This window comes from Tachypleus tridentatus, chromosome 2 (genome assembly GCF_004210375.1).
Source record: "Tachypleus tridentatus isolate NWPU-2018 chromosome 2, ASM421037v1, whole genome shotgun sequence".
Taxonomy (NCBI): domain Eukaryota; kingdom Metazoa; phylum Arthropoda; class Merostomata; order Xiphosura; family Limulidae; genus Tachypleus; species Tachypleus tridentatus.
The window spans coordinates 154,744,739-154,772,470 of NC_134826.1; the positions used below are offsets into that span (position 1 = coordinate 154,744,739).

General features: G+C 31.3%; 1 protein-coding gene across 4 annotated transcripts in view; it reads left to right on the top strand.

Annotated features, from left to right (window-relative positions):
- Positions 1–2,525: 2,525 nt before the first annotated feature.
- Positions 2,526–27,732, top strand: part of LOC143245413 (proton channel OtopLc-like) — a 49,611-nt gene continuing 24,404 nt past the window's right edge. For 2 of the 4 annotated variants that reach the window (XM_076491736.1, XM_076491734.1), the window contains exon 1: positions 2,526–2,818. Coding sequence is in view for 2 of the 4 variants with exons in the window: in XM_076491734.1 (XP_076347849.1) it covers positions 2,756–2,818 (63 nt within the window). In the remaining 2 variants the exon portion in view is untranslated. Of the gene's footprint in view, positions 2,819–12,808; positions 13,187–27,732 lie in introns of those variants that run through there. The other 2 variants (XM_076491737.1, XM_076491735.1) reach the window with 2 other exon arrangements.

A 27,732-nucleotide genomic window follows, 5' to 3' on the forward strand; every position in this document is an offset into this window, starting at 1 on the left:
AAGAAATGGCAGAAACGATAGAAGTTTAAAGGGTTAACAGCCGGACTTGCAATTATTTCTTTCACGAGTTAAATAGTAACAAAAGTGAAAAGAATAAAAAAATACTGGGCTAATAAATACCATATAATATAATATAATACAATAATATATTTGTACATTAAATACACCGTATTTAATATAATACAACATAATATTTGTACATTAAATATTCCAGGAAATTATTTGAAACACTTATTATTACCGAACCATACATTAAAATTAAAACAAACATTACATGTGGCATTGCTCTACTAATCAGATACAATCTATAACTGAATATGTTTATGTACCTTATTTCATTTGGTTATTTATATAGTGTGTTATACTTTATGTTAACCGTTTTACTATCAGATACAATCTATAACTGAATATGTTTATGAACCTTTCACTTGGTTATTTATATAGTGCGTTATACTTTATGTTAACTGTTTTACTATCAGATACAATCTAAAACTAAATGTGTTTATGCACCTTTCACTTGCTTCTTTATATAGTGTGTTATAAATATGCTAATTTCCGTTACTCTATCGTCTATAGTTATGTGAGTTTCAGTTACTCTTTCATCTATAGTTATGTTAGTTTCAGTTACTCTTTCATCTATAGTTATGTTAGTTTCAGTTACTCTTTCATCTATAGTTATGTTAGTTTCAGTTATACTTTCATCTATAGTTATGTTAGTTTCAGTTATACTTTCATCTATAGTTATGTTAGTTTCAGTTACTCTTTCATCTATAGTTATGTTAGTTTCAGTTGCTCTTTCATCTATAGTTATGTTAGTTTCAGTTATACTTTCATCTATAGTTATGTTTGTTTCAGTTACTCTTTCATCTATGGTTATGTTAGTTTCAGTTACTCTTTCATCTATGGTTATGTTAGTTTCAGTTACTCTTTCATCTATAGTTATGTTAGTTTCAGTTACTCTTTCATCTATAGTTATGTTAGTTTTAGTTATACTTTCATCTATGGTTATGTTAGTTTCAGTTACTCTTTCATCTATAGTTATGTTAGTTTCAGTTATACTTTCATCTATAGTTATGTTTGTTTCAGTTACTCTTTCATCTATGGTTATGTTAGTTTCAGTTACTCTTTCATCTATGGTTATGTTAGTTTCAGTTACTCTTTCATCTATAGTTATGTCAGTTTCAGTTACTCTTTCATCTATAGTTATGTTAGTTTCAGTTATACTTTCATCCATAGTTATGTTAGTTTCAGTTACTCTTTCATCTATAGTTATGTTAGTTTCAGTTATACTTTCATCTATAGTTATGTTTGTTTCAGTTACTCTTTCATCTATGGTTATGTTAGTTTCAGTTACTCTTTCATCTATGGTTATGTTAGTTTCAGTTACTCTTTCATCTATAGTTATGTTAGTTTCAGTTACTCTTTCATCTATAGTTATGTTAGTTTCAGTTATACTTTCATCTATGGTTATGTTAGTTTCAGTTACTCTTTCATCTATAGTTATGTTAGTTTCAGTTATACTTTCATCCATAGTTATGTTAGTTTCAGTTACTCTTTCATCTATAGTTATGTTAGTTTCAGTTATTCTTTTATATCATTCTATTCTTTAGTAATGAGTAACAGTCTTTTTTGTTGTTTTTTTTATTTTCTTGTTACTGTCAGTTAACATTTCATTCTTATTTCTAGTTTAGGGACGTATCTGTTAACATTCCCTTCTTATTTCTAGTTTAGGAACGTATCTGTTAGCATTCCCTTCTTATTTCTAGTTTAGGAACGTATCTGTTAACATTTCATTCTTATTTCTAGTTTAGGAACGTATCTGTTAACATTCCCTTCTTATTTCTAGTTTAGGAACGTATTTGTTAACATTCCCTTCTTATTTCTAGTTTAGGAACGTATCTGTTAACATTTCATTCTTATTTCTAGTTTAGGAACGTATCTGTTAACATTCCCTTCTTATTTCTAGTTTAGGAACGTATCTGTTAACATTCCATTCTTATTTCTAGTTTAGGAACGTATCTGTTAACATTTCATTCTTATTTCTAGTTTAGGAACGTATCTGTTAACATTTCATTCTTATTTCTAGTTTAGGAACGCATCTGTTAACTTTCCATTCTTATTTCTAGTTTAGGAACGTATCTGTTAATTTTCGATCATTGGATTGTGGTTTAAGGACGTGAATGTAGTTATATTTTATGAAGGTGACAGTTATTGTTTCTCCATTATTTGAATTCTTATTTTGAGGACGTTAAGGATACGTCTTTGGATTCCCTAATTAGAAAGTAATAATGACTTGCTATATTTATATCCTGGTCAAGCATCAGTATATTTTAACAATGTTCAAGTTGAAAATTTTCATTTGTTCAGTATTGGGAGCGGTTTGGTTAAGTTCGTGGACAATGTTTATTTGTCATAAAGATTAGTTACCGGAGATTAACAAGATTAGATAAACGAAAAGTAATTTGCGACATAAAGTTAGACTGTGAACTGTTATCTTCTCACACTAGTATGCTTTGGATAATGAATTATAGAGACGACATTGTATTTTATGAGTAATAAAAGAACTTTGAAAGATTTGTGTCCATGGTTCGTATATTTGTATGATTTATAAACTGTATTGCTGTTTTTCTGATAAATGCAAAGCTTTGTGTCCCAGAAACACGATAAGAAGATGTAGAAATATTCAGATTGTATATCACTGAGACTTAGTAACTCTACGGCCGAATAAAGAACGTAAACTTCTAGTTATTAGACCATGAATAAGGACGTTGGGAACCCGAGTCACACCTTTCGACTTAACAAGGTCAACGAATCAGAGGTAATAATGTTGTTAGTCATATTTCTATTATATATCTTTTGGAAATAAGACAGATTTCTTTCATTATTTTACGTGTTTTTGTTCGCGTATCTTAACATGCTAACCACGAATATACTTACACTAGACACCCAACAATAATATCACATAATCATATTTTGACAGTTTAAAACATACTTTTGAAACCTTAATAACTAAATAGTTGTTTCGAGTAGATAATCTTCCGAATTTAAACGCCAGCTCGTAACTCTAAAAATATGGAGAAAGTACATCGTCAGAGTGAAAACCATATCATATTGCATCATATAAATATAATAACAGTAATAATGTTGTAACGGGTTCTTTCTTTCACTAAATGTGATAATACACTGCTTGCCAGAATCTTAAGGCCAATGAACATAAAAAAATATGCATTTTGCGTTGTTAGACTCAACCACTTATTTAAGTAGAGTTTCGAAAGATGAAAATAAGAGAAGGTAAAAAAACAAAAAACTTTTGTAGCATTTAATAGGGAAAATGTGAACACTATGAAATTAGCCTAAATACTAGCTGGTCAAAAGTTTAAGACTATACCAAAAAGAAGTCCTAAACAGGGTAGGAAATGCCCAACAAGAGGTCTCAGTAGTGAGTTGCGCGGCCGTCATTGCGAATAACTTCAAACATTCGCTTTGGCATGGTCGTTATAAGCATTTGCAGAAGGCTGGCTGGAATAACATGAAAAGATGGCTTCACGAAGATCATGCACTGTTTGGAATTGACATCCATTTCTATAGACTTCCCTTGCCATCAACCCCCAAACATTTTAGATGGGGTTCAGTTCGGGCAAACACGCTGGATGGTCCAAAAGAATCATGTTGTTCGCCACGAAAAAATCCTTTGTCCTGCGGGCATTGTGGGATCCAGCGTTGTCCTGCTGAAAGATCCAGTCATTTCCACACAAGCGAGGGCCTTCAGTTATTACGGATGCTCTCTCCAACATGTCAGTGTAGCCAGCTGCTGTTTGATGCCCCTGTATAACCTGAAGCTCCGTTGTTCAATGAAGGAGAAAGCACCCCAGATCATGAAGAAACCTTCTCCACTGTGTCGTGTAGAAAATGTCTCCAGTGGGATATCCTTATCGTGCCAGTAACGTTGATAACCCTCTGGACCATCCATGTTAAATTTTTTCTCATCAGAAAACAAAACCACTTTTCTACATTCCACGTTTGGTGCTTCGCAGCAAAGCTTAACCGTGGTATGGAAGGAGGCGTGGCCTTTGATGAAGTTTACGGTTTTTAAAGCGTTTCTCTCGTAAATGCCGTCTTATTGTTCTTGAGCTGCATTCTGCGTCCGTAAGGGCCTTAATCCGGTTCGACGATCAGAGGTATCTTGCCGGACAATCCGTCGAATCCTCCTGCTCAACACCGGTGAACTTTTCTTGGGCCGACCACTTGAATTTCTCGTTCCATATTAATCAGGGTCTTTTAAGAAATTTGCAACAGCAGTTTTACTACGCCCAATCTCACCAGCAATGGCACGTTTAGAGAGATCTTGCTTTTGCAGCTCGACAATTCTGCCACGTTCAAACTCTGTCAACTTTTTAGCCTTTGTCATGTTTTTACCCAATGTAACACAGAAGATGTCAGTGGAAGATGTTGACAACGCTAATGCTTAAACACAAATGACTAAATTTCGTTACGTGTTTACCGATTAACGCTTCGTTTCAGTATGGTCTTAAACTTTTGACCAGCTAGTACTTAGACTAATTTCATAGTGTTCACATTTTCCCAATTAAATGCTAAAAACGTTTTTTATTTTTATTTTCCCTTTTCTTATTTTCATCTTTCAAAGCTCTACTTAAATAAATGGTTGAGTCTAACAACGCAATATGCACATGTTTTCTTTTTGTTCATTGGCCTTAAGATTTTGGCCGGCAGTGTATTACATCATATAAATATAATAAGAATAATAATGTTAGTTTATTCTTATGGGGATTGAAATTGTAGACATACTATCTGGTAAAAACATATTAAATTGGAAAAAAATATGCAATTATTAGTGATAAACAATTATTAGTGATAAACAATTACTAGAAATTATTAAAACTAGAATGAAATTTGTTATCTTTTAATTTCGCGCAAAGCTACACGAGAACATTTAATTTCACAGTGTAAGACGAGAGGGAAGGCGGCTGGTCATCATCACCCACCGTCAACTCTTTGGCTACTCTTTTACCAACGAATAATAAGATTGCCCGTAACATTATAACGCCCTCACGGCTGAAAGGGTGAGCATGTTTGGTGCGACGGGGATGCGAACCAGCGACTCTCAGATTACGATTCGCACGCCTTAACCCACTTGGCCAAGCAAAAAAATGTTGTGATGTTTTTTCAAAAAGATAAACTAGCGAGAAGCAAACAAATGTTGTTATATTTATTAAAAACGATGAAGTAGTAGGAAACACACAAATGTTTTTATGTTTTTTGTCAAGGTAATCTAGTGTGAAGAAAACAAATGTTGTTTTTTAACTTAGGTAAACTATCGGGAAGCAAAGAAGTGTTATATTTTATTTAAGAAATTAATATAGCGAGAAGCAAACAACTGCTGTTATATTTTTATTTGAAAAAGGTAAACTAGAGGGAGAAAACTAATGTTATGTTTTTTAAAAATACAAATTTCCAGAAAACGAAGAAATGTTATCTTTTTTTTAAAAAAAGGTAAACCAGCGGGAAGGAAACAATTGTTGTTTTGTTTAAAACGTAAACTAGCGCAAAACAAACAAATGTTGTTTTTTCAAATAAACTAACGGGAAACAAACAAATGTTGTTATGGTTTTTTTTAAATGTAAACTAACGGGAAGCAAACAAATGTTGTTATGGTTTTTAATGTAAACTAACGGGAAGCAAACAAATGTTGTTATGGTTTTTTTAAATGTAAACTAACGGGAAGCAATAAAATGTTGTTATGTTTTTTTTAATGTAAACTAGCGGGAAGCAAACAAATGTTGTTATGGTTTTTTTTAAATGTAAACTAGCGGGAAGCAAACAAATGTTGTTATGGTTTTTTTTAATGTAAACTAGCGGGAAGCAAACAAATGTTGTTATGGTTTTTTTTAAATGTAAACTAACAGGAAGCAAACAAATGTTGTTATGGTTTTAATGTAAACTAACGGAAGCAAACAAATGTTGTTATGGTTTTTTAAATGTAAACTAACGGAAGCAAAAAAATGTTGTTATGTTTTTTTTAATGTAAACTAGCGGGAAGCAAACAAATGTTGTTATGTTTTTTAAAAAGGTAAACTTGCGGGAAGGAAACAAATGCTATGTTTTTTTAAAAAAATAAACTAGCCAGAAGCAAACAAATGTTCCTATGTTTTTTCTAAAAAGGGTAAACTAGCGGGAAGGAAACAAATGCTATGTTTTTTTTAAAAAAGGAAAACTAGCGGAAAGCAAACAAATGTTCTTATGTTTTTTCTAAAAAGGATAAACTAGCGGGAAAAAACAAATGTTGTCATTTTTTTAAAAAAGATAAACTGGCCTGGAAGCAAAGAAATGCTGTTATGTTGTTTTTTTTAATGTAAACTAACGGGAAGCAAAAAAATGTTGTTATGTTTTATTTAATGTAAACTAGCGGGAAGCAAACAAATGTTGTTATGTTTTTTTAAAAGGTAAACTAGCTGGAAGGAAACAAATGCTATGTTTTTTTATAAAAGGAAAACTAGCGGAAAGCAAACAAATGTTATGTTTTTTTTTTAAATAAACTAGCCAGAAGCAAACAAATGTTCCTATGTTTTTTCTAAAAAGGGTAAACTAGCGGGAAGGAAACAAATGTTATGTGTTTTTTTAAAAATAAACTAGCCAGAAGCAAACAAATGTTCCTATGCTTTTTCTAAAAAGGATAAACTTGCGGGAAGTAAACAAATGTTGTGTTGTTTTTTTTAAATATAAAGTAGTGGGAAGCAAACAAGTTAGAAGGCGGACTCAGCAAATTGCCCGATGTTGCTTTGTTATGAGAAAACACACATACCAAATAAAGTATGGTAACGAGAAAACTGTTGCGTAAAAATATTATCAACATTTATGTAATAGAAAACGTAACTCAATTTTCGATAAACAGACAAATCTATTAAAGCTACAAAGAATAACTTTTGTATTCATAGTGTTCCTATCTCAACCAAATCTGAATTTGTGCTGGAAACATACAACTGATTCCTAGAACTGTCGCGCAAGTATTTATAACAGTGATTTATGAACACGTGCTAGAGTTCCTAAGTCACACACCATTATCATGTACCAAGTGTATTACACCATTCATTATGTATCATACCAAAGTCCACCTGCACAAGAAAATAAACCATTGCTTTATAAATTAATCACAGTGTATTCAGAAGGATATTAAATGTCTAATTCGCGCTGATAAAGTAATTAAGTGAAAAATGTGATTATTATGCACGAAACTGTTTATAGTTTCATTTGGAACTACCAAAGAAATAAAAGTAACAACTAGCACGAAACTGTTTATAGTTTCATTTGGAACTACCAAACAAATAAAAGTAACAACTAGCACGAAACTTTTTATAGTTTCATTTGGAACTACCAAACAAATAAAAGTAACAACTAGTACTAAACTGTTTATAGTTTCATTTGGAACTGTTTATACTTTCATTTGGAACTACCAAACAAATAAAAGTAACAACTAGCACGAAACTGTTTATAGTTTTATTTGGAACTACCAAACAAATAAAAGTAACAACTAGCACAAAACTGTTTATAGTTTCATTTAGAACTACCAAACAAATAAAAGTAACAACTAGCACGAAACTGTTTATAGTTTCATTTGGAACTACCAAACAAATAAAAGTAACAACTAGCACTAAACATTATAGGCAAATGGGCATAGTCCTGAAAAGACTTTTGGGTTGGTTTTGAATTTCACACATAGCTACATGAGGGCTATCTATGCTAGCCAGCCCTAATTTAGCAGTGTAAGACTAAAGGAAAGGCAGCTAATCATCACCACCAACTGCTTGGACTGCTCTTTTACCAACGAATTGTGGGATTGACCTTAAAGTTATAACTAAATGTAACCCTAACCGTAGATACAAAGTTCAATATCAACTCTTAGTTCATACAAACAGTGCTTGGGATTAGCTCCTCAAACTGAAGTTAAACCTACATTTTATCTATTAGTATAATATTATTATCAGAGTATATTCACAAAAATTAATTACTGCTCAAACATGAATCAACTGTGTTGTCCCATAAACAACCGCTTTTTTATTAAATTCTCAAAATATAGACTGAACACAATATTCCAAATGAGTCCTAACCAGTGACCTGTACAATGAAGTTATAACCCCTTTAGACTTGTATTTAGTATTTTATATATACAACCTAAAATCCTATTTGCTTTACCACTAGAAACAGCAAGCAGTTTATATAGCTTCAGAGACTGATCAACTATTACATCAAAATTCCTTTTTTCATAACATTTTAAAGGTCATTTTCATCCAAATTACACTTGTAATTAAAATTATGACAACCCACATGCATTGTAGTACAATTATTATAATTGAAACGCAACTGCAATTTATCTGTTGAACTCATAAATTAGCTTAAATCCTTTTGTAAATCAGCAGAATCTTACTGACAGCTAGTAATAACGAAAACATTAATATCATCTCTAAATTTAAATAATTTTCATTGATGTAAAGGTTCTAAGACTAAGCCTTGACGTACATAACATTAATCAATCCAGTTCAACTGAACTCTATTTGTAACAACCCTTTTCTTTCATCCAACCACTCATCACTTCAATTTGCTAATTTATCCTCCACCCTTTCATGTGGCACCTTGCTCACCTTCTACATTCAAAGAATGTCTAAAGATTTGTAAGACAAGATTTTCCCTTAGTGAAACCATGTTGACTATCCAATAAAATTCTAAATTTTATCAATGACTGAGAAAAATCATGTTTCAACAGACTTTTCAAACATTTCTCCACAACTTATGTAAAACTAAAATGTCTCTAACATGGGAAAAGTTTTATTACCTTCTTTGAAAAGATGAGTCCTATTACTTAACTACCAATCCTCTGGAACTTACCCAATATTCAAGAAATTATAAAAAATAGTAGAAATGGTTCAAGTATCCAACCTTAAACTTCGTTGAAACCCCTTGGGGAAATATTACCTAACCCAGGAGCGTTATGTTTTGAAAGTTCCCAATTCCTTCTTAATTAGCATTCATCTTGTTCGATGTCATTTTCATTTATCAACTGTTCAAGATGTGAAATACTGTTTAAATATTCATTAATAAGGACCAAAGAAAAAGCAAAATTTAATAATCGAGCCATCTTATAATCATCCTAGTCTTCCTTTATCATTCCTCAAGTGTCCTACCCACATTCTAACATTTTGTTTACCTTAATGTGTTTAAAGAAACTCTTACTGTTAATATCATTCCTCAAGTGTCCTACCCCCATTTTAACATTTTGTTTACCTTAATGTGTTTAAAGAAACCCTTACTGTTAATATCATTCCTCAAGTGTCCTACCTCCATTCTAACATTTTGTTTACCTTAATGTGTTTAAAGAAACCCTTACTGTTAATATCATTCCTCAAGTGTCCTACCCCCATTCTAACATTTTGTTTACCTTAATGTGTTTAAAGAAACCCTTACTGTTAATATCATTCCTCAAGTGTCCTACCCCCATTCTAACATTTTGTTTACCTTAATGTGTTTAAAGAAACCCTCACTGTTAATATCATTCCTCAAGTGTCCTACCCCCATTCTAACATTTTGTTTACCTTAATGTATTTAAAGAAACCCTTACCGTTAATATCATTCCTCAAGTGTCCTACCCACATTCTAACATTTTGTTTACCTTAATGTGTTTAAAGAAACTCTTACTGTTAATATCATTCCTCAAGTGTCCTACCCCCATTTTAACATTTTGTTTACCTTAATGTGTTTAAAGAAACCCTTACTGTTAATATCATTCCTCAAGTGTCCTACCTCCATTCTAACATTTTGTTTACCTTAATGTGTTTAAAGAAACCCTTACTGTTAATATCATTCCTCAAGTGTCCTACCCCCATTCTAACATTTTGTTTACCTTAATGTGTTTAAAGAAACCCTTACTGTTAATATCATTCCTCAAGTGTCCTACCCCATTCTAACATTTTGTTTACCTTAATGTGTTTAAAGAAACCCTCACTGTTAATATCATTCCTCAAGTGTCCTACCCCCATTCTAACATTTTGTTTACCTTAATGTATTTAAAGAAACCCTTACCGTTAATATCATTCCTCAAGTGTCCTACCCCCATTCTAACATTTTGTTTACCTTAATGTGTTTAAAGAAACCTTTACTGTTAATATCATTCCTCAAGTGTCCTACCCCCATTCTAACATTTTGTTTACCTTAATGTGTTTAAAGAAACCCTCACTGTTAATATCATTCCTCAAGTGTCCTACCCCCATTCTGAGATTTTGTTTACCTTAATGTATTTAAAGAAACACTTACTGTTAATTTATACATTTTCATAAACCTCTTCTCCTCCATCCTTTTTGATGTTCTAATTTCTTGCTCACCAACATGATTAATATTCTGTAATACTTTCAGTTTCCTGCTATACCAGTCAATAGAAATTCATTGAATTCATGATGTTTTTCTCTTGAGCTTTTTGTTAGCCAACCTAGTTTTTTACTAGCAGCTACTCTTTTCTTCCTATAACGAACATCTTTACCATGACCACATTTGACCAATGTCTCCAAATATCTTAGTTTCCCAAACAACAAATAATTCTTATTGATTTTTTCAAAATTTTATGTTTTTAAATTTGTAACCAAAGTATAATTATTCCTTATCTCCACGTGCAACATAAGATCGAACCTAATAAAACAACGATTACTTGCACCCAGATGTTACTCGGTTTCTACCCTCTCCATCATTTCTATATTAGAAGTTAACAATAAATCTAAAATAGTATTGTTTCTAGCAGATTCCTTGACCAATTGGCGAAAAAATTCATCCTGAACAGTTTCAAAAACCTTACTCTCCCATGGTTTGACTCTATCATTTCCCAGTTTATGTGTCTAAAATTAAAATCACCAATAATTATGAGTTCATTAATAGCTGACATATTAATTTCATGGTAAAGTTTTTCACTAATTTCAACAGTACCATCTGATGGTGAGTAATACATTTTCATATCCATTAATAAACATCTAAATGTATTCAGTCTTCTTGCTATTATCTTAAATACTTCAACAACATGTAACTCACGTTTCACTTATCAAATCACTTCTCTTCTCTTTACTACTCTATCCTATTAAATAACTTGTAACCCTGTAGCACAAAGAAACTTCTGTCATCAAAATAATATACATATAACCATGCTTCAGTTGTTTCTATTATATCAAAACCCTACATTACAACCAGTGCTCTAAAGGCACCAACTGTATTTCTGTCATCAAAATCATCTACTTTATTCCCATTATATCAAAATCCTCCATTCCTACTAATGTTCTAAAGTCATATATTTTATTTCATATACTTGTAACGTTACAACGATAACATAAAGCCTATAACTACTTTTATACTTCATGGGCCCAGCATGGCCAGGTGGTTAAGGCACTCGACTCGTAATCCGAGGGTCGCGGGTTCGAATCGCCATCACACCAAACATGCTCGCCCTTTCAGCCGTGGAGGCGTTACAATGTTACGGTCAATCCCCACTATTCGTTGGTAAAGGAGTAGCTTAAAAGTTGGCGGTGGGTGGTGATGACTATCTGCTTTCCCTCTAATCTTACACTGCTAAATTAGGGACGGCTAGCGCAGGTAGCCCTCGAGTAGCTTTGCGCGAAATTCAAAACAAACCCAACTATATTTTATTTCTCGCCTCCCGCTAGTACAGCGGTAAGTCTCCGGATTTACAACGCTAAAATTAAGGGTTCGATTCCCCTCGGTAGGCTTAGCAGATATCCCGATGTGGCTTTGCTATAAGAAAAACAAACAAACTTTATTTCTTATACTTCTAACGTTACAACTGTAACACTAAGCCTAACCTTATAACTACTTCTAAACTCTTCACTGCCTCTTACTTTTTAGTACTTAGTTTTTCTAGTCCTCACCAGTGTCTGGACCTGGCCCTCACCAGTGTCTGGACCAAGTTTATAACTTCCCTCACAACGGAGTTAAAGCAAACAAGTCAGCCCCTACCCTATTTAAATATAAATAATTTATTCCGTAAAGTTCTGTTCTTCCACTGTTCATAGTGAAGATTACAACTATAACGTGTTAAAGATACCTATTATTATGTTTATAGTGAAGATTACAACTATAACGTGTTAAAGATACCTATTATTGTGTTTAGAATGATGAGTAAAAACACAAGGTATTAGAGATACCTAATATTATCTTTAGAGTACCGACTGTATTTAAAAGTGTTTTTTTATAGCAGACCCACATCGGAATACCTGTTGAGTCCACCGAGGGAAATCAAACCTCTCATTTTAAAGTTGTAAATCAAGATACTTACCTCTGTACCAGCGGGAGATGGAGATAAAAGTGTTAAAGATATCTATACTTATGATTAAAACTATAAGGTGTTAAAATACCTAATATTATGTTTATAATGATAATTGGAACTATAGTTTGCTAAAGGTACCTAAATGTTCATAGTAATAAAATAGTATGCTTAAATTACTATTTTCATTAATAATGTTTCATATATATAACGCTATATTTTATATACAACACCAGTACTTACAGACAATAATTGCCCTTACATCCATTTTAATTGTTTGTCTAATACTGTATGTTGGAAACTAATATGTGTGTCGTGGAAAACGGTTTCTTATCAAAAGGTACTCAATGAAAGAAACATCAGCTCCAGAATCAGTTACATTACTCTCTTGACACGATGTGCGCATGCCTCATACTCTAACAAGTGTTGAATTTCTGTCGCCATGAGCAAAGTCAGGACTTAGTCATAAATCACATTTATTGACCAGAATAGGAACTACAAGTTTCTAACGAGTGTTACAGATTTTCTAGTCTAGGTTTCAACACGAGAGATATCCAAGTGATTTCAATAGATTTTCAAGCCTAGGTTTCAAAACGAGAGATATCCAAGTGATTTCTATAGATCTTCAAGCCTAGGTTTCAACACCAGAGATATCCAAGTGATTTCTATAGATTTTCTAGTCTAGGTTTCAACACGAAGTGCTTGCTGTAAGTCTTCAAGCCTGGGTTTTATTACGAGAAACAGAACAGTGCTGTAAGTCCTTAAAATCATATTTCAACACGAAAATTAAAAACCTAAAACTAAAAATGACGAAACATTAAATTTCTCGGCATGATATCCTACAAGGAAATACTTATGCAGGTAAGCTGGTTTCAAATTTCTTAAAACTCCAGGTTTATCTATAAAGCTCTACTTTGTTTTCACTTCGGTGTTTGTAATACATATCTAACTACAAACGGCGTTACTTTAGGTTAAAGTTAATTTTACTAGGCACGTTCTCTAACAGATCAAACTTCTTTATTACAATATTACTTTCACTAGTCTGCTACTACAACCTATCAAACTTCTTTATTACAATATTACTTTCACTAGTCTGCTACTACAGTCTATCAAACTTCTTTATTACAATATTACTTTCACTAGTCTGCTATTACAACCTATCAAACTTCTTTATTACAATATTACTTTCACTAGTCTGCTGTTACAACCTATAAAACTTCTTTATTACAATATTACTTTCACTAGTCTGCTGTTACAACCTATCAAACTTCTTTATTACAATATTACTTTGACTAGTCTGCTACTACAGTCTATCAAACTTCTTTATTACAATATTACTTTGACTAGTCTGCTACTACAACCTATCAAACTTCTTTATTACAATATTACTTTCACTAGTCTGCTACTACAACCTATCAAACTTCTTTATTACAATATTACTTTCACTAGTCTGCTACCACAGTCTATCAAACTTCTTTATTACAATATTACTTTCACTAGTCTGCTGTTACAACCTATCAAACTTCTTTATTACAATATCACTTTCACTAGTCTGCTACTACAACCTATCAAACTTCTTTATTACAATATTGCTTTCACTAGTCTGCTGTTACAACCTATCAAACTTCTTTATTACAATATTACTTTCACTAGTCTGCTACTACAACCTATCAAACTTCTTTATTACAATATTACTTTCACTAGTCTGCTACTACAACCTATCAAACTTCTTTATTACAATATTACTTTGACAAGTCTGCTACTACAGTCTATCAAACTTCTTTATTACAATATTACTTTCACTAGTCTGCTACTACAACCTATCAAACTTCTTTATTACAATATTACTTTGACTAGTCTGCTACTACAGTCTATCAAACTTCTTTATTACAATATTACTTTCACTAGTCTGCTATTACAACCTATCAAACTTCTTTATTACAATATTACTTTCACTAGTCTGCTGTTACAACCTATAAAACTTCTTTATTACAATATTACTTTCACTAGTCTGCTGTTACAACCTATCAAACTTCTTTATTACAATATTACTTTGACTAGTCTGCTACTACAGTCTATCAAACTTCTTTATTACAATATTACTTTCACTAGTCTGCTGTTACAACCTATCAAACTTCTTTATTACAATATTACTTTGACTAGTCTGCTACTACAGTCTATCAAACTTCTTTATTACAATATTACTTTGACTAGTCTGCTGTTACAACCTATCAAACTTCTTTATTACAATATTACTTTGACTAGTCTGCTACTACAACCTATCAAACTTCTTTATTACAATATTACTTTCACTAGTCTGCTGTTACAACCTATCAAACTTCTTTATTACAATATTACTTTGACTAGTCTTCTACTACAACCTATCAAACTTCTTTATTACAATATTACTTTCACTAGTCTGCTACTACAGTCTATCAAACTTCTTTATTACAATATTACTTTCACTAGTCTTCTACTACAACCTATCAAACTTCTTTATTACAATATTACTTTCACTAGTCTGCTACTACAACCTATCAAACTTCTTTATTACAATATTACTTTCACTAGTCTGCTACCACAGTCTATCAAACTTCTTTATTACAATATTACTTTCACTAGTCTGCTACTACAACCTATCAAACAACTTTATAAGAATGTTACTTTGACTAGTCTGCTACTACAACCTATCAAACTTCTTTATTACAATATCACTTTCACTAGTCTGCTACTACAACTTATCAAACTTCTTTATTACAATATTACTTTGACTAGTCTGCTACTACAGTCTATCAAACTTCTTTATTACAATATTACTTTCACTAGTCTGCTACTACAACTTATCAAACTTCTTTATTACAATATTACTTTCACTAGTCTGCTACTACAACCTATCAAACTTCTTTATTACAATATTACTTTCACTAGTCTGCTACCACAGTCTATCAAACTTCTTTATTACAATATTACTTTCACTAGTCTGCTGTTACAACCTATCAAACTTCTTTATTACAATATTGCTTTCACTAGTCTGCTACTACAACCTATCAAACTTCTTTATTATAATATTACTTTCACTAGTCTGCTACTACAGTCTATCAAACTTCTTTATTACAATATTACTTTCACTAGTCTGCTACTACAACCTATCAAACTTCTTTATTACAATATTACTTTCACTAGTCTGCTACTACAACCTATCAAACTTCTTTATTACAATATTACTTTCACTAGTCTGCTACCACAGTCTATCAAACTTCTTTATTACAATATTACTTTCACTAGTCTGCTGTTACAACCTATCAAACTTCTTTATTACAATATCACTTTCACTAGTCTGCTACTACAACCTATCAAACTTCTTTATTACAATATTACTTTCACTAGTCTGCTACTACAGTCTATCAAACTTCTTTATTACAATATCACTTTCACTACTCTGCTACTACAACCTATCAAACTTTTTTATTACAATATTGCTTTCACTAGTCTGCTACTACAACCTATCAAACTTCTTTATTATAATATTACTTTCACTAGTCTGCTACCACAGTCTATCAAACTTCTTTATTACAATATTACTTTCACTAGTCTGCTACTACAACCTATCAAACTTCTTTATTACAATATCACTTTCACTAGTCTGCTACTACAACCTATCAAACTTCTTTATTACAATATTACTTTCACTAGTCTGCTACTACAACCTATCAAACTTCTTTATTACAATATTACTTTCACTAGTCTGCTACTACAACCTATAAAACTTCTTTATTACAATATTACTTTCACTAGTCTGCTGTTACAACCTATCAAACTTCTTTATTACAATATTACTTTCACTAGTCTTCTACTACAACCTATCAAACTTCTTTATTACAATATTACTTTCACTAGTCTGCTATTACAACCTATCAAACTTCTTTATTACAATATTACTTTCACTAGTCCGCTACTACAACCTATCAAACTTCTTTATTACAATATTACTTTCACTAGTCTTCTACTACAACCTATCAAACTTCTTTATTACAATATTACTTTCACTAGTCTGCTACTACAACCTATCAAACTTCTTTATTACAATATTACTTTGACAAGTCTGCTACTACAGTCTATCAAACTTCTTTATTACAATATTACTTTCACTAGTCTGCTACTACAACCTATCAAACTTCTTTATTACAATATTACTTTCACTAGTCTGCTACTACAGTCTATCAAACTTCTTTATTACAATATTACTTTGACTAGTCTGCTACTACAGTCTATCAAACTTCTTTATTACAATATTACTTTCACTAGTCTGCTGTTACAACCTATCAAACGTCTTTATTACAATATTACTTTCACTAGTCTGCTGTTACAACCTATCAAACTTCTTTATTACAATATTACTTTGACTAGTCTGCTACTACAACCTATCAAACTTCTTTATTACAATATTACTTTCACTAGTCTGCTACCACAGTCTATCAAACTTCTTTATTACAATATTACTTTCACTAGTCTTCTACTACAACCTATCAAACTTCTTTATTACAATATTACTTTCACTAGTCTGCTACTACAACCTATCAAACTTCTTTATTACAATATTACTTTGACAAGTCTGCTACTACAGTCTATCAAACTTCTTTTATTACAATATTACTTTCACTAGTCTGCTACTACAACCTATCAAACTTCTTTATTACAATATTACTTTCACTAGTCTGCTACTACAGTCTATCAAACTTCTTTATTACAATATTACTTTCACTAGTCTGCTATTACAACCTATCAAACTTCTTTATTACAATATTACTTTCACTAGTCTGCTGTTACAACCTATAAAACTTCTTTATTACAATATTACTTTCACTAGTCTGCTGTTACAACCTATCAAACTTCTTTTTTACAATATTACTTTGACTAGTCTGCTACTACAGTCTATCAAACTTCTTTATTACAATATTACTTTGACTAGTTTGCTACTACAGTCTATCAAACTTCTTTATTACAATATTACTTTCACTAGTCTGCTGTTACAACCTATCAAACGTCTTTATTACAATATTACTTTCACTAGTCTGCTGTTACAACCTATCAAACTTCTTTATTACAATATTACTTTGACTAGTCTGCTACTACAACCTATCAAACTTCTTTATTACAATATTACTTTGACTAGTCTGCTACTACAGTCTATCAAACTTCTTTATTACAATATTACTTTCACTAGTCTGCTGTTACAACCTATCAAACTTCTTTATTACAATATTACTTTCACTAGTCTTCTACTACAACCTATCAAACTTCTTTATTACAATATTACTTTCACTAGTCTGCTACTACAATCTATCAAACTTCTTTATTACAATATTACTTTCACTAGTCTGCTACTACAACCTATCAAACTTCTTTATTACAATATTGCTTTGACTAGTCTACTGCTACAACCTATCAAACTTCTTTATTACAATATTACTTTGACTAGTCTGCTACTACAATCCTTCAAACTTCTATATTACAATATTACTTTCACTAGTCTGCTGTTACAACCTATCAAACGTCTTTATTACAATATTACTTTCACTAGTCTGCTGTTAAAACCTATCAAACTTCTTTATTACAATATTACTTTCACTAGTCTGCTATTACAACCTATCAAACTTCTTTATTACAATATTACTTTCATTAGTCTGCTGTTACAACCTATCAAACTTTTTTATTACAATATTGCTTTGACTAGTCTGCTGCTACAACCTATCAAACTTCTTTATTACAATATTACTTTGACTAGTCTGCTAGTACAATCCTTCAAACTTCTTTATTACAATATTACTTTCACTAGTCTGCTGTTACAACCTATCAAACGTCTTTATTACAATATTACTTTCACTAGTCTGCTGTTACAACCTATCAAACTTCTTTATTACAATATTACTTTCACTAGTCTGCTACTACAACCTATCAAACTTCTTTATTACAATATTACTTTCACTAGTCTGCTGTTACAACCTATCAAACTTCTTTATTACAATATTGCTTTGACTAGTCTGCTACTACAACCTATCAAACTTCTTTATTACAATATTACTTTGACTAGTCTGCTAGTACAATCCTTCAAACTTCTTTATTACAATATTACTTTCACTAGTCTGCTGTTACAACCTATCAAACGTCTTTATTACAATATTACTTTCACTAGTCTGCTGTTACAACCTATCAAACTTCTTTATTACAATATTACTTTCACTAGTCTGCTACTACAACCTATCAAACTTCTTTATTACAATATTACTTTCACTAGTCTGCTGTTACAACCTATCAAACTTCTTTATTACAATATTGCTTTGACTAGTCTGCTACTACAACCTATCAAACTTCTTTATTACAATATTGCTTTGATTAGTCTGCTGTTACAACCTATCAAACTTCTTTATTACAATATTACTTTCACTAGTTCTATATTCAAATAGATGAAACCACTTTATTACAATGTTACTTTAACAAGCCTCCTACTGAAGTGTATTGAATGTTTTATAACATTGTTTCTTTGACTAGCACGTTACACAAATAGTTCAAACTATTTTACTACAATGTTTCTCTGACTAGCACCGAACTCCAACAGATCAAACTACTTTATTTCAACGTTACTTTGACTAGCCTGCTACTACATCTGTCAACCCTGTGTAGTGATGCCAACTGTCATTTGAACGCCAGATCTGGATTAGCGGCTAAATCTAAAAAAAATATGAAATATTACGTCATAGCTGAAAGTTGTCCAAATTAGAAACATTGTGATTCAATTTGAGGCAGTATCAATTGTTTCAATTTCAAAGTATATTTCTATGACGTATAATTATATTTATCACAATTATAATTGGTAATTGTTAGGTTAGATTAGATTTGTTCTAGTTTAATTAGACAAGCTTGTTACCAATGGTCCTCATGACGTCATGTTTCATTTCGTTTTATTTCGTTCGAGAGTTAGATGCATGGCAGATCTGGCTTAAAATATATATAGCTTAAAACTTTCCGTTAAAAACAAAAAACAGTAAAAAATAATAGGTTACCCTTTACCTTTAGAAATGTATATTATTCCAGCGGTCTAGTATTTTTTTTACAAATCTTTATTTTTGACTTCCTTATGGCAATACTGATCTTCGTTCAGCATGTCATTGTATGATGATAAAACTCAAGTGCTTGAACGAGTTTTCATTAATAAACTATTTTGTGTCCGTGAAAATACTTTTGAAGTGTAAAAGATATAAGAATACGTGTTTAGACAAATTAATAATTAGTTGTCACCCTTATAATGGATAAGTGGCTGAATATAAGTAATAAATCTCTTACGAAAAATCTTCCTAGGCCTAATACGAATTCATCGACGTTTTCGTCGTGTGAAGCACTTTAACACAAGATGATGCAAGTAGTGAAACAAGAAATAAAAGAAAGTGTGATAAAAGTTTTATTTAATGTGGTTTTACATGGACAGGTAATGAAGATGGTCCTTGTGGGTTGTGTGTTGAATGTGGAACACTGTTGAGTAACAGTAGTTTGCACCCAGCAAAGTTAAAACAGCATCTAGAAATCAAACACTTCCAATTAAAAATCCAACTTCCGAGTATTTCAAGAGAAAGTGTTTGCAATTAAATGCAAGAAAAGCTACATTCGTTTGTCCATCAGGACAACAAAGGTGCTCTTATTGCTTCATATCGTGTTATCTAACGTATTGTTTTTAACTTATGAATGAAGTTTCCTAAAGTGAACATACAAAAGTTTCAGTCTTGTAGCACATATCTGATTTGTGTACAATTACTAGCGAGTACTTTCCTTCTCATTTAGAAAAATTACTGTGGATTCAAAATCCTTATGTTGACTCTGCAAATACCAACGATCTTCCTTTAAAAGAGAAAATCAACTTATACAAATTTCAACTGATTACATCCTAAAAACAAAATTTCAACAAAAAGAAATTACACAATTTTGGATTGAAATGGCCATGGAATAACTTGGAATAAGTAACAGTGCTTTGAAAATTTTGACGGGTTTTCTAATAACATATCTTTGTGGGCACACATTTTCACTATATACAACTACAAAGACCAAATTTAGAAACATACTAGATATTAGAGATGAGTGCACTTACAAGTAACAACCATAACTCCAAATATTGAACTACTTTGTGAACAAAAGCAAGCCCATCCGAGCGACTAATAAAAAATAAGTACTCTGTACGTCAACTGATATAAATTTTGCAAAGTACACTGTACGTCTACTGATATAAATTTTGCAAAGTATACTGTACGTCTACTGATATAAATTTTGCAAGCAGAAATTGTTAACAAAGTAAGTAGAAGTAAAAATGTTTCTTTAAATGTTGATAGTTTTAATAAACGCATGTTCCAAAAGCTTAAAGTATATTTTATCTGGTGCTAGTGACCGATTGTTCCTATTTTAATGTATTTTTTATTAAGGCTCCTGAATGTTATTTTCTTTCTGATGTGACGCTCCGCACGTCTGAAAAGTTTGGAAACTCCTGGTCTAACAGATCAAACTACTTTATAACAACGTTACACTGACTAACTTGTTACTTTAACAGATCCAACTATATTAATACAATGTTATTTTGACTAGACTGGTACCTTAACAGATTAAACTTCATTATTACAATGTTACATTGACTAGTCTGGTAATGTAATAGATGAAACTACAATGTTACATTGAGTACTCCAACAGATCAATCTACTTTACAACAATGTTAATTTTAATAACTATTTAACACTATTTTTTGATAATAATAGTTTAGGGCATTGGATGGAACTTTCATAATCTAATATATTTGAAATTATATTGGTTTTATTTTTGTTTTTTATTGATGTAGAAATTAAAACCATTATAGTCTTCATAGGTACAGCTGATTTTTGTCTAAACGTAATTTTAGAGTTTAAATACTATAATTACAGAATTTGTTGAAATATTTTTAACTTTTATCTCACACAGACTTTAAACATAATGTCATGTGGAGGGTTAGAAACATTACCTTTGTTCTGATACAAATTGTTACAACGTGCATGTGGAAATGTTCTTGTTTTATGAATATATGAAGTACATAAACTCTTGTTAAATGACACCACCTGTGAAGGAGGCTTTGTCATTACCAAGGTAAAAGTTCAGAACTGTTTAAATAAAGTTCTACTGAACTTGCTAAGCGAAAAGAGAATTTTTATTTCCACTAGCAAAAGTCGACGTCACGTTTTTATAATGACGTCATGGTTATATTGTTTTAGCTGGGTAAAACGAAAATATGGTAAAAATCACACCCGAATCGTACATCTAGCAGTCATTACAGATGTAATAACATCAGTTGACCCACAAGGAGATTACAGGGTCAAATACTGAGCAGTCGCCTTTGTTTACACCGGTTACAGACATATTACGTATTGTTCTCTCAAATATAAACGAGTTTATTGTACCAAACACTGATATAAATATTTGTTCTACTAATCTTCACGTCTTTATTATACTATGACCAAATTTTCTGTACAAATCCCTTTTGTTATAAATAATCCATATAACTGAAAGTTACCGAGATATATAGGTCTGAAATATTGTTTAAATATTTTACGTCGTAGAAACATATTATACGAATCATTACAATATACTCTGGATGGAGATTAACTAACTGTTATTATCCTATCAGTAAAGTTTAAACTGTAAACCAGGATTTAGAATCGGTATATTTATTTTGTTTTGAATTTCGCGTAAAGCTACACGAGAGTTATCTGCGCTAGCCGTCCGTAATTTAGTAGTGTAAAACTAGAAGGAAGGCACTTAGTCATCACCACCCATTGCCAACTCTTGGGCTACTAGTTTACTAATGAATTGACCTTCACATTATAACGCCCCCACGGGTGAAAGGGCGAGCATGTTTGGTGCTACGGGGATTCGAACCCGCGACCATCCACTTACGAGTCGAACGCCTTAACCCACCTGGCCATGCCAGGTGAAACAACCAGAGGTTTATGCAGATGAACGTTATAGTAAAAATCAAAGTTTAAAATTAACAATTTAATCTAGTTTTCGTAGTGCTGTGGTGACAATTATCCTTCGTGAAATGTTTTCACAACAACAGTTATTGTTTATTAGTAAAAATATTGAATCTGCTACTTTTTACCTTTTTAACTTTCCTTGTGTATTAATATATCTTACGAAGGTAGGTGGTGTTAATAAGAAGATATAAGGGGTGGTAAATTTTGTTGGGTGGATAGATTTTCTATGTACTTTTACTTCAATGAGATAGTAGCCTCATCATAAGCAGTCTGAACATATAATTGTGTCACCAACTAGATTTAATTATATGTACTAAAACACGTTACAAGTACAGGCACTATTTTAACAAAACAAATATTATAACAGCTTTACATATGTTTGTTTAATCACACATATCAGCTTCATTTATACATTATTGAATAAGGGAAAATATTAGATCGTAGTCAATAATTTACTCTACATGTTTTTATAATTATCTGCCTTGAAATGATTTTATTGCATTTACATAGATTGAATGAGAAAGTTAGTAAAGACAATTGTGGCTAATCTATACCTTAGTACATTTAATACACTGATTATAATCTATTTACATAGATTGAATGAGAAAGTTAGTAAAGACAATTGTGGCTAATCTATACCTAAGTACATTTAATACACTAATTATAATTTTTCGCTTTTATGTTAAATATTGTTTTGTATTTCCTGATATTTTATACGTAAGATGCTCATCGCTAACTTGTATAATTAATATATTTCAGAACATCTATACCCTAGTTAGGATGATTATTTAAACATCTAAACAATATACAATAACTTCAAGTTTAGCTTGAAAGGTTCATTTCTCTCAATAAAGTTTAGGTTTAACAGACTTTCTTAAATAATTGTGTTCAACTATTACTGTTATAAAAACCATAATGTATCTTCCCTTAGATATTTTATTAAGAGGTTTTTCTTGTTGACCGAAAGTAATAACATATAGGACGTCTATACTTGAAGGATATTAACCAAATGATTTTGCTAAAGTAAATTTCATAAATAAATGACTTAGTATGTGATGTCGAGAAAACCCACTTGTAGAGAAATACGAATGTAAAAACGGTTCGTTTGGGTTGAGAAAATTTTTTACGTAGAGGAGTGAACAACGTTTCGACCTTCTTCGGCCATCGTCAGGTTCACAAAGAAAGAGAGAGATAATTGACCGGAAGCTGACTACATGTTTGAAAGGGGGTTGTGTAATGAGTGTCGGAATGTAGAGGGCGGGTTTAGATGTTTAAATATACAATTTTATATTATTTATTTATTATTATTATTTATTATATTATATTTTAATATAGATATAAAGGTGTTCCTTTGTATTAGTTTATTTTGGGCTTAAGTTGTTGTATAAGTAAGGCTTCTTTAATTTTGCGTTTGTTTCCTCCACAAACCGTAGAAAACCGCCTTCAAACATGTGGTCAGCTACCTGTCAGTAACTCTTTCTTTCTTTGTGAATCTGACGATGACCGAAGAAGGTCGAAACGTTGTTCGCTCTTCTGGTAGTGCCTTCTCTATCCTTACCAGCCATTTTAAAATGTATAGACTTGTCAACTATTACACACATCTTCAATCGTACAGCAGAATGTCTTCGAGTCCCCACACTAGAAAACCGGTTTGTGATATTTGTGGTGGGTTGGACACAGATAGCCCATTGTGTAGCTTTGTGCTTAATTCGATACAAAGAAACAACTATCCCACGTACTGAAATATTTATTAACAACATATATAGTTAGAAACAAGATGATCTTATCAGAAATTTGTTACAAATATTCTAGTTTGAAGCTTTTATGAGTAAAGGCTGTAAACGTTCGTAACAAAATTAAAACATTTTGTTAACAGTAAACATTCAGTGTCATACATTAATGGGTAATTATAACCAACAAGAAGAACCTCTCATATCGCTTAAAAGTGACATCTTCCACCACAGTGTAATACGCTATCACCAATATTTGTGATAATTAAAAACTTTGTCACTTTGCTTACATTCTTGTTGGTTATAATTACCCATTAATGTATGACACTGAATGTTTACTGTTAACAAAACACAACGAGTCCATAAGCGTAATCAATGACACATTCTGCATCTTTTAACTACGGAAAGGTTGCGACCTTTTATGCAATTATAAAACTACCATACGAGTACTGAAATTTTCACATTGAACCAGAAATAAAAGTGGTATATTTGTGATCTACAACACCATATTATGGTTTTAAGTAAACTGAAGTTAATTTTCTATTAGCATTTATAAAACTATCATAACTCGTTCTATTGGTTACGTATAATTAACACTTTCTAGGACTTAATAAAAATACAAACTGATTCCAATTTAATTAACCCTTTCCACACATTTATTAAAATTATTAGAAACTAGTCCTAAGAATTATGTACAATTAACCCTCACTTAGCATTTCTTAAAAGTACCAACAACTTATCGTAGTGGTTATTAGACAGTAAAAAGCATTTATCGAACTACCAGCATTTGATCCCAGTTATGTCTTGTTAACACAAAGTTAGCAATTATTAAAACTACTAACAATTTATGCTAATTGTCAATTTTTATTAGCCCTCTGTTAACATTTATAAAACCATCCAGTTAATGCTAGTGGTCACAGGTATTACTATATAGTGTACAGATATCAACATCTGTTACTTTCCTACTATGAAATCAGTATTATAACCAGTAAATAAAATATTATGATATAGTGTACAGATATCAAAATCTGTTACTTTCGTACTATGAAATCAGTATTATAACCAGTAAATAAAATATTATGATATAGTGTACAGATACCAACATCTGTTACTTTCGTACTATGAAATCAGCATTATAACCAGTAAATAAAATATTATGATATAGTGTACAGATATCAACATCTGTTACTTTAGTACTATGAAATCAGTATTATAACCAGTAAATAAAATATTATGATATAGTGTACAGATACCAACATCTGTTACTTTCGTACTATGAAATCAGTATTATAACCAGTAAATAAAATATTATGATATAGTGTACAGATATCAACATCTGTTACTTTCGTACTATGAAATCAGTATTATAACCAGTAAATAAAATATTATGATATAGTGTACAGATATCAACATCTGTTACTTTCGTACAGTATTTAGATTTAAATATTCTTGTCTCTTGTCTGGTAACAGTCCTTCCACTCATTACATTCACAAACTTGTCATTTTGTACATATTCCATGTTACAGTATTTAGATTTAAATATTCTTGTCTCTTGTCTGGTAACAGTCCTTCCACTCATTACATTCACAAACTTGTCATTTTGTACATATTCCATGTTACAGTATTTAGATTTAAATATTCTTGTCTCTTGTCTGGTAACAGTCCTTCCACTCATTACATTCACAAACTTGTTATTTTGTACATATTCCATGTTACAGTATTTAGATTTAAATATTCTTGTCTCTTGTCTGGTAACAGTCCTTCCACTCATTACATTCACAAACTTGTTATTTTGTACATATTCCATGTTACAGTATTTAGATTTAAATATTCTTGTTTCTTGTCTGGTAACAGTCTCATTACATCCACAAACTTGTTATTTTGTACATATTCCATGTTACAGTATTTAGATTTAAATATTCTTGTCTCTTGTCTGGTAACAGTCCTTCCACTCATTACATTCACAAACTTGTCATTTTGTACATATTCCATGTTACAGTATTTAGATTTAAATATTCTTGTCTCTTGTCTGGTAACAGTCCTTCCACTCATTACATTCACAAACTTGTTATTTTGTACATATTCCATGTTACAGTATTTAGATTTAAATATTCTTGTTTCTTGTCTGGTAACAGTCTCATTACATCCACAAACTTGTTATTTTGTACATATTCCATGTTACAGTATTTAGATTTAAATATTCTTGTCTCTTGTCTGGTAACAGTCCTTCCACTCATTACATTCACAAACTTGTCATTTTGTACATATTCCATGTTACAGTATTTAGATTTAAATATTCTTGTTTCTTGTCTGGTAACAGTCTCATTACATCCACAAACTTGTTATTTTGTACATATTCCATGTTACAGTATTTAGATTTAAATATTCTTGTCTCTTGTCTGGTAACAGTCCTTCCACTCATTACATTCACAAACTTGTCATTTTGTACATATTCCATGTTACAGTATTTAGATTTAAATATTCTTGTCTCTTGTCTGGTAACAGTCCTTCCACTCATTACATTCACAAACTTGTTATTTTGTACATATTCCATGTTACAGTATTTAGATTTAAATATTCTTGTCTCTTGTCTGGTAACAGTCCTTCCACTCATTACATCCACAAACTTGTCATTTTGTACATATTCCATGTTACAGTATTTAGATTTAAATATTCTTGTCTCTTGTCTGGTAACAGTCCTTCCACTCATTACATCCACAAACTTGTTATTTTGTACATATTCCATGTTACAGTATTTAGATTTAAATATTCTTGTTTCTTGTCTGGTAACAGTCTCATTACATCCACAAACTTGTTATTTTGTACATATTCCATGTTACAGTATTTAGATTTAAATATTCTTGTCTCTTGTCTGGTAACAGTCCTTCCACTCATTACATTCACAAACTTGTCATTTTGTACATATTCCATGTTACAGTATTTAGATTTAAATATTCTTGTTTCTTGTCTGGTAACAGTCTCATTACATCCACAAACTTGTTATTTTGTACATATTCCATGTTACAGTATTTAGATTTAAATATTCTTGTCTCTTGTCTGGTAACAGTCCTTCCACTCATTACATTCACAAACTTGTTATTTTGTACATATTCCATGTTACAGTATTTAGATTTAAATATTCTTGTTTCTTGTCTGGTAACAGTCTCATTACATCCACAAACTTGTTATTTTGTACATATTCCATGTTACAGTATTTAGATTTAAATATTCTTGTCTCTTGTCTGGTAACAGTCCTTCCACTCATTACATTCACAAACTTGTCATTTTGTACATATTCCATGTTACAGTATTTAGATTTAAATATTCTTGTCTCTTGTCTGGTAACAGTCCTTCCACTCATTACATTCACAAACTTGTTATTTTGTACATATTCCATGTTACAGTATTTAGATTTAAATATTCTTGTCTCTTGTCTGGTAACAGTCCTTCCACTCATTACATCCACAAACTTGTCATTTTGTACATATTCCATGTTACAGTATTTAGATTTAAATATTCTTGTCTCTTGTCTGGTAACAGTCCTTCCACTCATTACATTCACAAACTTGTTATTTTGTACATATTCCATGTTACAGTATTTAGATTTAAATATTCTTGTCTCTTGTCTGGTAACAGT